Source organism: Monocercomonoides exilis, assembly GCF_001643675.1.
Source record: "Monocercomonoides exilis strain PA203 chromosome Unknown scaffold18-1597598, whole genome shotgun sequence".
NCBI lineage: Eukaryota > Preaxostyla > Oxymonadida > Polymastigidae > Monocercomonoides > Monocercomonoides exilis.
In genome coordinates this window covers 1,344,127-1,358,196 of record NW_027150563.1, presented here as the reverse complement: position 1 = coordinate 1,358,196, position 14,070 = coordinate 1,344,127, and the positions used below count along the sequence as shown (strand labels likewise).

Sequence of the window (14,070 nt, the reverse complement as noted above, 5' to 3'; positions counted from 1 at the left end):
AAGAGATCATCAAATATCATCAAAAGCATTTCAACCTCACTCGTCTTGCCTATCAGTCTGCTTGGCAGTTTTTGATCAAACTGATGATCAAATTCGAAACATCAAAAGTAGTCATCGCGAATGAGCTGCATTTGGGGAGAGAAGCAGCCAGAGAACTGGAAGAGTTGAGAAAGTGTGTTGATTGGAAGAGAGAGAAAGAAGAGGGAAATGGAGAAGGGGAAGCAAAAGAAGTATGTATTATTAGGAGATGGCTCTGTGCATTTTTTGATTTCTTTCTCTCGTGCAGACCATGTTATGAAGGGTTTGTTGAACTTATCAGCAGCATTGTTCAAATGTTTCGAGCATCAATGGATAGAAACGGAACAATTTGCAACTGGAGCATAAGCCTATTAAGAGGAGCAGCAAAAAGGGGAGCTGTGAAAATTGATTACTTGCTGAAAGGAGGAGCAGTTGATGCTGCTTTGGAGGGGATGCAGCGACCAACGTTGGATGACAGAATGTTATTTGAAAGCTTGAAATTCCTTGCGAATGTTATTAATAGATTGAAAGAAAAAACGGATAATGAAATAGAAGTGAACAGAAAGGTAACCAAAAGGAAGATATTTGAAAAGATAGAAGAAGAAGGATGCGAAGATATCATCACAAGCTTTCATGAGGCTTTAGAATTTTTTAAAAGAAATTATGATCATTCGTTATCTTTGAATATTTCTGATTATCTTGTGAATGTTTGAGGAAATGAAATTCTTCAAATTTCATGATTCATTATTTTTGTTTTTTCTTTCATTGTTCATTTCACAAAACGGTACAAAGGTCAATTTTCATATGTTTGTTTTAAAAGTGATTTATTTTCCCGATTCATCAAAATGAAGTGAAGCAACAATAACAACAGAAAAAAAATAAAAAAATTAAAAAATATGTTGTACGAAGTGGGAATTGAACCTTAGACCAATAAATATATAAGAGCGTTTTTCCCAAAAATAAATAAAAATGCATTTGTGATCACGATTCTGAACTTCTTTTTCAAATCTATTTCTTTTATTTTAAAAACCATAAAAAACAAAAAACATAATAAATTGAGAAAAATGTCGCGATCCGGGATTGAACCGGAGACCTATTGCGTGTTAGGCAATTGTGATAACCAACTACACCATCGCGACTTGTTTAGTAGACGTTTTTCGAATCTTGAGCAAAAAATAAATTTGATTTTACAACATAGATGTCAACCTCCTTTTTTGGAATTGATTCAATCAAATTGGAACTTTCTCAATCTCACTTGGTCCAAAATAGGAATTACGAAATGTTTGAAAAACTGATCTTGTTATTTTTTTGTTTCTTCTTTTATTTGATTCTTTCGTTTCGATTATTCACAAAACTTTGATATTTTATGCATCTATATAAAATCCATGGTGTTTTGATCTGTTTTCAGCAAATTTTGAGTTTTTTTAAAGTTCAAAAGGTTTGCATTTATTTTTAATTCTTTCACATGATATCCTTGCGATTGAGCATTTATATTAATTCTTATGATTATTTTTATATGTTTTGAGCTATTAACAGCTGTGACGTTTTATTTAAAATCAGGATCATTGATAATACTTTTTCAACGTTTATTTCATATTAAACTCAAGGGGAAACAACGATTTTTGTTTCATTTCAATATTTTTTATAAATATTTTATGACATACATACAATAAGTTATATTTTTTATTCTCTTTTATTTTTTTTTTTAAAAAAAGGTGAATGATTGAAAAATAGGTAAAAATTACAAAAAAAAAAAAAAAAAAAACTAATTTCTTTGTTCCAAAAGAAGCCTTAAAGGACTTGGTGTAATTCTTTTCGCCTTTTCTGCTTCTGATGAACGTGGAGTTGAAGGAAAAGGAGATGAAGAAGATGCAGAAGAATGTTGGATTGATTTCCACTGACCTGGTAAACACCAGGCCATAGAATTATCATCTTCGTCACTATCATTTTCTTCCAAATCAATCCTTTTCGTTTCATTTCTATCTTTTTCTTCTTTTTCTTCTTTTTCTTCGATTTTTCGCTTTTCTTTCTTTTCTTCTTCACATTTCTTTTTCAGTTCGCCTTCCTTTTCATTCTGTGAAATATCTGAATAAAAAAAAGAGAAAATATAATGGTTGAAAGAGTTATCAAAAAAAATCAAATAAAAGATAATGAATATAAATATGGGTAAAGTAATGAATAATAAACTGTCTATTTGTGCGTGTAAAGTAGTTATTGTGGGTGTAATTGACAAGCTCGGATTCAATCTATTTTTCAATTTTATTCGATATCTCTCATTCGCTATTTGTCTTGCTTTTTGTTTTTGTAAATGCTCCGTCCACAAGTTGTCCAAAATACGCTGATTTGCTTCCCCATCTGCTCTTGTCAATGGATTTCGTAATATATGAAAATTGGTCAAACAACAAGCCACACAGAAATAATCAGCAACCCTTTCAACTTCAAATGGCCACTGTCTTCGAAAAACTGAAAAGAGGGTCTTCAGACGACCGAAAAACCGTTCCACGATGACTCGATGAGTAGCTAGCTCTGGTGTTCCCACTGGTTTGGTGATAATTGCAGCCAAATCAGGTCTCGCTCCTATGTAAGCCGAATCAGCCAATATTTTTGCCCCTCCCAAACGATCCAAAAATTGAGGATAATGATCTTTAAAGACTGTAAAGTCATGAGTTGAGCCAGAATGAATTGCACTGATAGTACTTGCTGTACCAACTTTGGGATTGACTCCAACCTCAGCTTTCACACAATATGTGTGATGTTTCCCACTAAAAAACTTTTTCCCAAAGTCTAATCGACCTCCAGGTCTGTTGATGGGAATGATTGTGCAGTCCAAAACAATTCCAACCTCCTTCATCACTTCAATCCTGTCAGGGCGAAATGTCAAAAACAAATCTGCTAATGGAGCTCTGATATGAGAAACAATACTGTGAAGAAGTCTGACAAGAGCGTTTTGAGTTTCATAGAAAGGTGTGGATAATAAAAGTGTGAGTGTTGTTGAACCGTGATGAAGAAAAGTGAGTAACAAGAATAACTGTTCATCAAAATTGTTGATTGCTTTCAGTTTCCCTCGACGATGAGGAACTTCCATTTGAAGAATGTGAATGAGAAAATCAAATTCTTCTTTTGTGAATCCAGTAAGTCGAAAAAAAGAAGAAACAGGATCATCAAAAAAGTCACAAGCTTTTTTGATGATGGAAATTTTTTCTTCCTTTTGAAGTGATTCATTCCGTTGTGGAATAATATTTCTCCTCTCCACACTCTTCAAAACGTCCAAAAAATTTGAATGTGACATCAGAAAAAAATAAGAACAACTTTCGTTTGATCAAAACCAAATATTGAAATTTTGTTATTAATGATCACGAAACCAACATTTGTGAATATGAATGTTATTGAATCAAATCAAATAAGTTTGATTCTATTTGGTTTTCAATCGATATTATTAAGTGTTAATATATCTTTTGCGGATGCATCAAATAAAACACAAAAGGTTCTAGTAGAACTTTATTGATTTGACAGAGTCGCGAAAATGTGACTCAGTCAAATCGATTTTTGTCTGGTTTATCGAATTTCTCTATTTTTAATCGAATTTCTCTCAATCTCAACAAGGGCGAAATTGTGATTTTTATGATCACGAATTGTGATCGAACATTTTTTTGTTTTATTAATATTTTTATTATTACAAGTTCATAAACGTTGAATTTTCAATATGTTATTGTTTAAAATACATTTTTTTGATATTCGTTTGATTTTTTGTTGTTTTCTTTGTTTAATTCAGCAATTTTAAAACTTGATTTATTTATCATTGCGACTCTGCAACAAATTTTTCCAACAATAATCGAAATAAAATTGTTAATATAATACATTTTTTACATTTTCATATTCATTTTTTTTGTAAATTTTCAACATTTATGAAAAATTAAACTTTTTTGTGTTTTCTTAACTGTTGTGTGTTTATTAATCAATCATTTTTTGAAATTTTTTCATTTCGAATAAAAAATAAAAAGAATATATGATTCGAAAGCTTCTTTTTTTGAATTTTTTCTTTTTTCTGAAAATATTAGTGAAATGAAAAAAACAAATGAAACTTGTTCAAATTATTGAAAAATGAAATGAAATTAACTTATATCATTTTTATAATTCACCAATAATCATTATCAAACAAAAACAATAAGAATTTCCAGGTTTTTCGGTGAAATATCAATAATTTTAAAAAACATACAAAATAAAAAACCATTCAGAATTAAAAATTGTTAAAATCAATCAAAATGATATTAAATATAACGAAATTTATTGATTTTAATAATAATTTTTTTACAAAAATATTTTGATCATGACACCCAGAATGGAAATGATCGGATGTGACTGAGTCACATCCAATTTGACTGTATCTTAATGGTATTAGATCGATCTTATTGGATGTTGACCGATCTAATGCCACTTGACGCAGTCAAATCAATCAAGTTCTAGTCGGGGAGGAAACCCGATCCAGGGAGGAAACCCGAGCCAGTAATCTTTTCATTTATAAAAATATTTTTTCCATTTTTTGTTAAATTTTTTCAAATTGAGTTTTTATTTATGCAAAATAATAAAAAAAATACAATATTTCTTCATTGCACATGTTGAAAATATTCAATTGAATTGAAAAAAAAGAAAGATAATGAAAAATAAAGAAGAATAACAAAGATCAAAAATTGTTTATTTAAAAAGGTTTTCAAGCCTATCGGAAGCTTTGTAAACTGCTCCATAAGTTGCACCTTCAGGAGCTTTTTTTGGTTCAATTTCGGATTGAGCCCATTCTGGAGGTGAATCTGGAATGTGCTTGAGAATATCTTCTTTATTCACTGGCCACATTCCGCTCACTCTCCATGATGCGATAATCGTATCTGGATAGCTTGCTGCAGCTATTCCATTTTTCAGAACTTTCACAAAGGCTTCTCTTCTCGCAGATGCTGATGTAACCATGCCACAATCCTTTGATTTTGAAAAAACGCGCTTCATATTGGCAAAAATGAATTGATCGTTTGGCTGGAGAATGTGGGATGAATGAGATGGTAATTTTATCAAATCAATTAAGTTATCTCTGCATTCTTTCTTTATATCTTCCTGAAAATGGCCTACTCCTCCATCCATAATAAGAGCTGCATGTCGAAAATTTTCTCCAATCTGATTCTTTTTTTTCAATATTTCCGGCAGAAAATATTTTCTAAATAATTCCAGAAATAGATTTGAAGTTAGATGTCCATTTGCAGTTGGTATAAAAACCTCAAGTGAGGTTGTAGCAAGTCTATATTCGTTGGGAATTGTTTTAAATGGGATCAGAACTGGAGTAATATATCTGCAGCCATCCGCACTAGTCATAAATACGATGGTGGTTGAAGATGGAAGAGATGGCTCAGCAATAAAAGATGAAGGAGTAGGAGAAGATGATGCTACAAAATCTTGCTCCGAGTCGGAAAAGGATGTTGATGTTTCGTCCATGTTAAAAATCAACAGTGGTAGAGGTTTTATTTGCTGTATATACAAATCATAACAATTAAAAAATGGATTCAAAACCATTTTGCATGTGTGCGCCACACGTCCAATTGGTAAAGCTTTAGGCTTGACAAGTTCAATTTTTGGATGTCTGGTTAAAAATCTATCAATCCAATGTTTGTCCACCTTTTTTACATCTTCATCATCTTTTCGCTTCTTCAATAACAACTCGTTGGCCAAAATAAAAAAAATTGTTAAATAAAAATATAAAAACAATGCATTGAAACCATTTGCTCTATGAATTTCTTTGTTGGATTTTTTCCATTGCGCACCTCTTCCAATATTTGCTGTTCAAAATCATCCTCTTCTGAAATGGTAAAAAGAGTCGGTCTTCCGCACTTTCTTATTTTTCTACCTTCGTTTCTCGCTTTGATAGCTCTTTGCAGTGATCCACGTGATATTAATTTACACTCCTCAATTTCTCGCTCAGAAAAGTTTTAAATGTCATAGGCATATATTGCTTTGATAGTATCGTCTTCCATTGAACGCATTTCACTTGTAGCCAACAGCCTGGCCAAAGAGGGTATAACCTTCTCCATCATGATCAAAAAACTTTATTTGAAAATTTTGATCAAAGTGGCTCGGGTTTCCACCCCGACTAGTTATCTCAAATTTCACTCTCATCACTTTATCCAATTCCAAAATTCATCCATTTTTTTATTTTTTAAAATTTTTTGAATCTTCAAAAACATACGAAATAATTTTTTTTTTTGATTGATAAAAATGATCAAAAATAGAACTGAAACATATTTATTTCTTCACATGGTATTTGCCAAATCAAATCCATTAAAGTTACATAAAAAGCAATTTATGGTTGTTCTAAATTGAATTGATTGAATCTTAGCAATTATACACAATTCTGGGTGCAAGGATCATCAAGAAAAATCATGAAAAATGGAAATTTTTGTTTGTCACCTTTTTTTGTCATTAACAATTATGTCACAAATTCCATTGTTGGAAGTTTTGAAAAAAGTGGAGAAAAGAAATGCGATTCCCAATCATGTTGAAAAAATTAAAGAAGAAGAAAAGAAATCAATCATCGATATTGCTTGTCAAAAATTTATCGACCCATCTTTTGGGTTCTATCGTCTGACAGGATTTGTACGAGCACAGTTTGATATGCTGATTCGATTACTTTCTCCGTGTGATTTTCCACGAAGAGGTCGTACTTAATCCATCAACTCGTTTGATGAACAGCTTTTTTTGCTTCTGAATTTCCTTCATCATGGATCTTACACTTTGACACATTTGCTTGCACAACCAAAACAAGATTCAAAATCTTCGACAATTCGCCTTCTCCATTCAACTATTTCGATTGTCAAAAATCAACTGGCTCATTTATTTCCGTCTTTTCGTCCTGACAGAATTGCTGGTTTTGAAGAAGCAGGAATCATTGTTGATTGTACTGTCACACCAATCAATCGTCCGGGGGGAAAGTTAGAGTACGGAAAGAAATATTTTTCTGGCAAACATCATATTTATTGCGTAAAGGCGGAGGTGGGAGTGAATCCTCGAATTGGAACAGCCAGTACGATCAGTTCCATATATTCGGGTTCAACACACGATTTTTCTATATTTAAGGATCACTATCCTACGTTTCAAACACAACTTGGAGGAGCTAAAATATTCGCAGATTCTGCATATATCGGAGCTAAGCCTGAATTAGGAGCAATCATCACAAAACCAATCGGAACTCCGGAGTTGGCTTCACTCAGAGTGATTGTTGAACGGTTTTTTGGTCAACTCAAAACATTATTCACAGTTTTTCGCAGACCATGGGTTTTTGAGATAGAAAAAATTGCTGATTATTTTTCTGTTGCTTGTTGTCTAACAAATTTTCATATTCTTCATAACCCTCTTACAGAAATAGATTCTGAAGCTAATACAAGATTTTTGGATGAAATGACAGAAAAATATTTGGAAAGAAAAGAAGCAAAAAAGATAGCAAATGCCAGATATTTTGCGAAAATGAAGAATAGGCTTAATCCTGGAAAAACATTGACTCCCACAATATCTTCATTTTTCGAAGAAACAGGAGGATTATCTTCACTTTTTTTTCCATTATTTTTAATTTGAACTTGTTAATTTTTCATTTTATATTTATCAATTTTCCATATTTCATATTTCAGATATATCGGATACTGATCAAGGAACTATTTCAGCTGCGATTTCCAAAGAAAGAAGAGAGAAAGCGAATTTAGAAGTTCTGGAAATAAGAAATGAAAAAAGAATTCAAGCTTTGAATGAAGAAAGAAACATTGACAGCGATGAAGATCTCATTTGCAACAATTCGCAAGCATGGCACCTTCCTCTTCAGTGGGATGCAACAAATTCATTTCCATCCTTATCAATTCAACCATTCCCATCACCTCCTTTGTCATTTTCATCGACTGTGACATCATCTCATACGCTGCAACAACAAAGTCAAAATCAACCGACATCATCAACTTCTTCAATTACAGTGTCACTTCCTTTAACATCTTCATCAACATCGGCATCAAATCTCCAAATACCATCTGTATTTTTTTCCTCTTCTCCAAAAAAATAATTGTTGAAAACATTTATTTAAAATCATACCGAAATGAATTTTGAAAGCGAGAACGTATCAAACACTGATTCTCATTTCGTTAAACTGTTTAAAGTTTTTTCACTCTTGACAAATAATTGAATTTTCGATTTTTAACCTTTTTTTGGTAATATTAAAAAATAATCATCAAAATATATTAAACTTTCATGTTATATTTCATTTCAATATGAAAAACTCATTAAGAATTATCAAAAAAAAAAAAAAAAAAAAAAAAAAAAAAATCATTTTTATGTATAGCAAAATTATAATGCCGATAAATAACAATAATAGATGAATACTCCATTCATATGGGTGATTCTTTTTGAAAAGTCGCAAATGTTTAATTTTCTAAGAAATCATAATTTTCATATTTTGCTCAAATGACGGTTTCCACTCACAAATCTTCTTAAGAATGTTTGTAATAGCATTATACAGAAATAGATTCTATATTAGCGAAGTTTGGTATATGTTAACATCAATTTGAGCAAAATATGAAATTTTGGATTTATTTGATAATTAAACATTTGTGACTTTTCAAAAAGAATCACCCATATCAAGTATTTTTTTGTTATGATCATAGACTTTTTGATTCTATGGAACGAGTTCTTCTATAAAACACATGATCCGAATCAGAAATGGAATCTGTAAAAAAAGTGAGTGAATGAAGAAATAATATATTAAAGATGCAGATATCTGGTTAATTCACAAATTGATATTCAAACTTCATCGAAAAAAGCACAAAATAATAAAAAAGATGATCAACACGGTGATATTATAATTTCTGAAAAGATCCGAAATAAGATCAATTCAAATAATATTTGATAAAATCAAATCAAATAAGAACAATTCAAAGCAAAATATCAGAATCAATGAAAACTGATTCGTTCAATTTGAATTAGTTCTAATAAAAAAATTTTTTTAATATTTTTTTAGATTTTAACCTTATGATTATCACCTTTTCTCTATTTTTCATTAGACCTTAAACGAAATTGCCTAATCAATACCCGTTGGCTCATTCTAATACCAATTAGTGGTCCATAAAACCAAAAAGTTAGACTCAAACCCGTTTTGATTGAGTAAATACCGATTGATTCAATTCTGGGTCTCTGATCATTTGCAAACCCCTGATCGAACTTTTGTTTTATGTTGCCTTTTTTGTTCACAATTGAAGTACATAACATTTGCATTGATTAATAAATGTTTATAACAGAAAAAAATTTAGTTTCAAAAATTTTCATTTTTCAAGAATTCAATATTGAACTTCATTTTTGTTCAAATTACAAAAAACCAAAAAAAAAATCATGAAGAACTCATTTTTTGTTAAAATATTGTTGATATGAGAAGTAAAAAAATTATTTGATCACAAAGAAATTGAATAAAAAAACAGAATTTCAAAATTGAGATAACAAACATAACAAAACAAGTGAAGAGATCTTTCTAATCAAAGAAATGGTTACGCATCAATTAATATTATGAAAAAATACAAAAACACAATTTGTTTAATTCTTTGTTCACTAAAAGTCAAATAAAACTTTTTGCTTTTTCGAAAAATCCTTAAAAAACAAAACCACACCATAAATAACAAAGCCATATATAAATGTGACATAATTGCTTCTTAATACGCATGTTAGAATATTTGAAACTAATTTCTTAATTCGGAATTTCAAAAAACAACAACAACAAAAATATCGGATGAATTGTTCATGATTACTGAATTACCTTTTTCAAATATACAAAAAATAACACTTTAAAAAACATATCAAATAATTACTAAAAACAAACTGTTTTCAAACCGAAAACCAGAAAAGAACAACAAGAATTATGATCAAAATTGATATAAAATTTTTGATTTTTTAATCACAAAAAAGATTGAGGGAAAACCGAATCGATTGAGTCAAAACCAATAAAACAAACAAAAAACGTTTCGACTTAATCAATTCGAATTGACCCGCTCAATTCCTTTAAGGTCTATTTTCTTTATGAAATTGAATTTAAAAATAATTTATGACACTTTGGCAGTTAAAAAAATAAAGGAATATAAATAACCCTGCAACAATATTCATTTCTTGAAATATTTTGATATCATTTTTTGATATTTGTTTGAAAAAAAATCATTAAAAATATTAGTCGATTTTTTTTGTTTGGTTCCTTTTGTTTAATTTGCAAACAAAATGAAAGTTCAAACTTCTATTAAATTTCTGTTTCCACTCACCAAATTTTGCTGTTATGAAAACAAAATCTTGACAATGTTATTATTTCCATTTTTTTGAAGTTTCGTGAGTTGGAACAGATATTCGATTAAAAATATGGAATTTTTTTGTGAGATTCGAAAATTAAACAATTGGAACTTTTCAAAAAAATATAGATGTATTATATCTGTCAATATAATTGGGAGATTATTTAAGAAATCACATTTTTTCTTTCAAAAATTTTGGTTCGAACATTCCTTTTGAATATCAATAAATAAAAATTGAAAAAACAATAGGCTTATTGGATACATTTTAATTTTTGATTCGGTAAGACCATTTGTTTTTTTAAACATTTGTCAAACTTTTTCTTTTTTAGTGAAAAAATTCCTTTCAAAAAAATTTATTATGTTCGAAATATCAACTCCCCGAAAAATAATATGATTTCAAAAATAATGACCCACATTTCATTAAAAAAATTTTTTTGTAATTTTTGAGAAAAGATCTTTAGTTTTTTGTGTTTATTTTGAAGATCAAAAACTTGATAGTTGAAGCACTGGTATTTTGTTTTGAGTGCTTTGAGAGTTGAGATTATAATTATACATAACTTTTTAATTTTTTTAGTTTTTCTTTGTTATAAAGCACTTGACTTTTTCATATTTTTTTTTCATTTCTTGAAATATCAATGTTAGTTAAACAATCAGCGAAATAAATTACAGATATCGCATTAAATACCGGACATTGCACAAAATACAGGACAAGATCGATATCTCAATAACCACTTAAAGAGAAAATCTGATAATTTTTCTCAAAACATACCTCATCAATACAAACTCACGTGACATACAAGACTTTTTAAACAGCTTCATTTGTGCTCAGAAAATATTAATGATTGAAATCTCAAAGAACAAGGATTTTGAGTTACTCTGAGATTCGGAAAATAATTTTCTTAGAGCACAAATGAAGCTGTTAAGAAAGTCTTGTATGTCACGTGAGTTTGTATTGATGAGGTATGTTTTGAGGAAAATAAACAAAATTTTTCTTCTTGCGGTTATTGTGAAATCGATCTTGTCCGGTATTTTGTGCGATGTCCGGTATTTTATGCACAAATTGTAAAAATTTTTTTTTTTTTTTTTTTTTTTTTTTTTTTTTTTTTTTTTTTTTTTTTTTTTTTTTTTTAGTGACCGACAGAGTGAATAAGTTGAATGCCGTGTTGCACAGGTCTAAATTGTTTATTTAATTAATTAAAAAAAATCATGGACACTGCAAATTCAACAAATAAAACAAAAATACAAAAATCCTGATTTTATTGAAAATTGATCACGATTTATAAAAATTAATGATTTTCTTTATTGATTTATGATAAGTCCAATATTTTTTGAAAAGATGGACAAAGACGAAATAGCAACATGAACAGTAATTCTTTTGATATTGTCTCAGGCAGCAGGAAGTCCAGCGAAAAAATACTTTCTTGGTAATCCATAATATCCAACACTTTTCTGATCTCCACAAAAACTAACTTTCGGTCTTTTATAATAAGGCTGAATTATATCAATGAAAAAACAAAAAACTTATTTTTTTGATCACCAAACTTTATAAAGTCCTCCTGTGAAACGATTAATAGAATCAGAACTTGTTACTGTTGGACACCTGATAATATTTGATAATGAAAATTTAATAGAATCATTTTGAAAGATATAAAAAGAGCTATTTAATACAATAGAGGCGATAAAAGTTCATCAGCTTCATTTTCCATCACAAAAGCCTCAATTGGACAGCTACACAAAGGTGAAAAATCTACATCATAATCATATTCTTCTGAAAAACATTTCACAAATACTAAGCATGAGATTGAAAATAGCATTGGCATCATAGAATTGAGCGTTTGAATGTAAACTTTGCATTCGTAGAACCATCATAGAAAGATTAATGGATATCCATACCATTTGCTGTAAGCGTCATATATCAAGTTATATAATAGTAGACAGAGAAACGTCATTTGGAGCTTTGATTGATGCGCCTGACTTCGAATCAATAAAGAATGAACTAAATCAACTTCATCCAATTCCAAAAATCACAAAAATATTTTTAACGCATTCACATTATGATCATTCCCTTGGGGTTGTTGATTTTATCCCCGAGTTAATTGTATGTGCCATTGAAAATTTATAATATTTCAATTTTATTCTTATTTGGCCAATAAACAATATTTTTAATGCCAAACATACTTATTCTTAATGTTGTGCTAAATGTACAGAGGAGGGCAGAATTACAGATAGAAGATGAAAAATGTAAAGATATTTCAATATATATAGGAAAAGCGGAAGTGGAATCTTTTTCGTCAAAATTTCCTTCTTCTATATTGAAGCATCTTTCTGCAATTGACGAACATTCAATTATAACAGTTTTATTTCTTTTTTTCATCCAATCTTTTTCGGGTAATTTTTAGCTGGCAATCATGAATAATGTTTTTTGAATGACTGACAGATAGGGTCTGGAATTGAAGTTCGCCCTATTCCAACTCCAGCCCATTCTGAGGGACACATGTGCTTTCATTGTATTGTATGCTCCTGCTATTTATTTATTTATTTATTTATTTTGATTAAAATTTGACATATGAATTTATTACTAAATAATTTGCAGCCTATTCATTCAAACATTGATAGTTTTAGCTCTCACAATCAACATTTCATTACATCTTCATGTTTTGAATCATTCTCTGATTCAGCGAGCACAAGTTCAGCATCTCCTTTTTCATTTGCACCTTATTTAACATCAACAGCTTCGCCAACTTCATTTTCTACGCCTTCCCAACAGTCACTGCTTTTGCCGCAGCCTCCGACTTCAGTTGTGTTTTCGGGAGAATCTTTGCTTAGCGGAGGAGGAATCGGAGATTTCAAAATGGACAAAGCGGAACAGGCCTTCAGTGATCTGCAGGCATTGAAGAAATTATCCGAACAATTCCAAAATGCTCAGCTATTTTCTGGACGTGATGAAACAAGTTTGCCCGCTGAATTTATGAACAATCATGTTTTCATTTTAGAAAATCAAAAATTTTTTGATCTTTGTGCTTTGAACGTTATCATTTTTACAAATTAAAACCAGAAAAACTTTTTTTTTAAATTTCTTTTTTAATGGTGGATTATTCTATTTCTCAAATTTTATTAAATGTCTTCTGTTATTTTATAAATGTTTACAGTAAATTTTCTTTCATGGGCAAAGTATTATCTCGAACAAGAGCAAGCGACCTGCATCAAACTTGGGTCTGCACTTCCTCCTCAGCAGGAGAATATTCTCAGTTACATCAATTCTTCTCTTGACAGTAAATCAGGCGAAACCAAACAAACACATAACTCTTTGTTACGAGATGAAATAAGCCATTCATTATTTTGTCAAGCAAAAAACTTGGAAGAGTTTTGCAAACTTTGCACTTCTTTGAAGTCATATTTTGAGCTCACAAGAGAAGAGCACATTCATCTTTTGTGTGAATAGCGAAGCATAAAGAGGAACTGGACTTTCTGATGAAGCAGAATAAAATTTTTAGAGTTTTCAAAAGTTACAAGCTTTGAAGAAGCGAATATTCTTATCTTTAAACACTGTAACAATATTAATGAGAGAATTTATTTTTCATTTGTGTGTTTGTTCGCATTGAACACGAAGTGATTTAAAAGAAAAAAAAAAGAGATTTGGAAGAAGTTAATCAAAAAATCTGTTTCGAAAAGGGAAGATTGGTGCTCAAGCGCAGCTGCTACAATTTTAGAATGATTTTGT

General features: G+C 30.1%; 1 protein-coding gene across 1 annotated transcript; it reads left to right on the top strand.

Moving 5' to 3' along the window:
- Positions 1-12,228: 12,228 nt before the first annotated feature.
- MONOS_6347 (uncharacterized protein) lies at positions 12,229-13,791 on the top strand (the record flags this gene model as incomplete). Its single annotated transcript, XM_067876573.1, has 5 exons — positions 12,229-12,447; positions 12,557-12,703; positions 12,787-12,861; positions 12,943-13,300; positions 13,499-13,791. The coding sequence occupies 5 exons, from the start codon at positions 12,229-12,231 to the stop codon at positions 13,789-13,791; spliced, it is 1,092 nt and encodes a 363-aa protein (XP_067728967.1).
- Between the last annotated feature and the right edge of the window lie 279 nt (positions 13,792-14,070).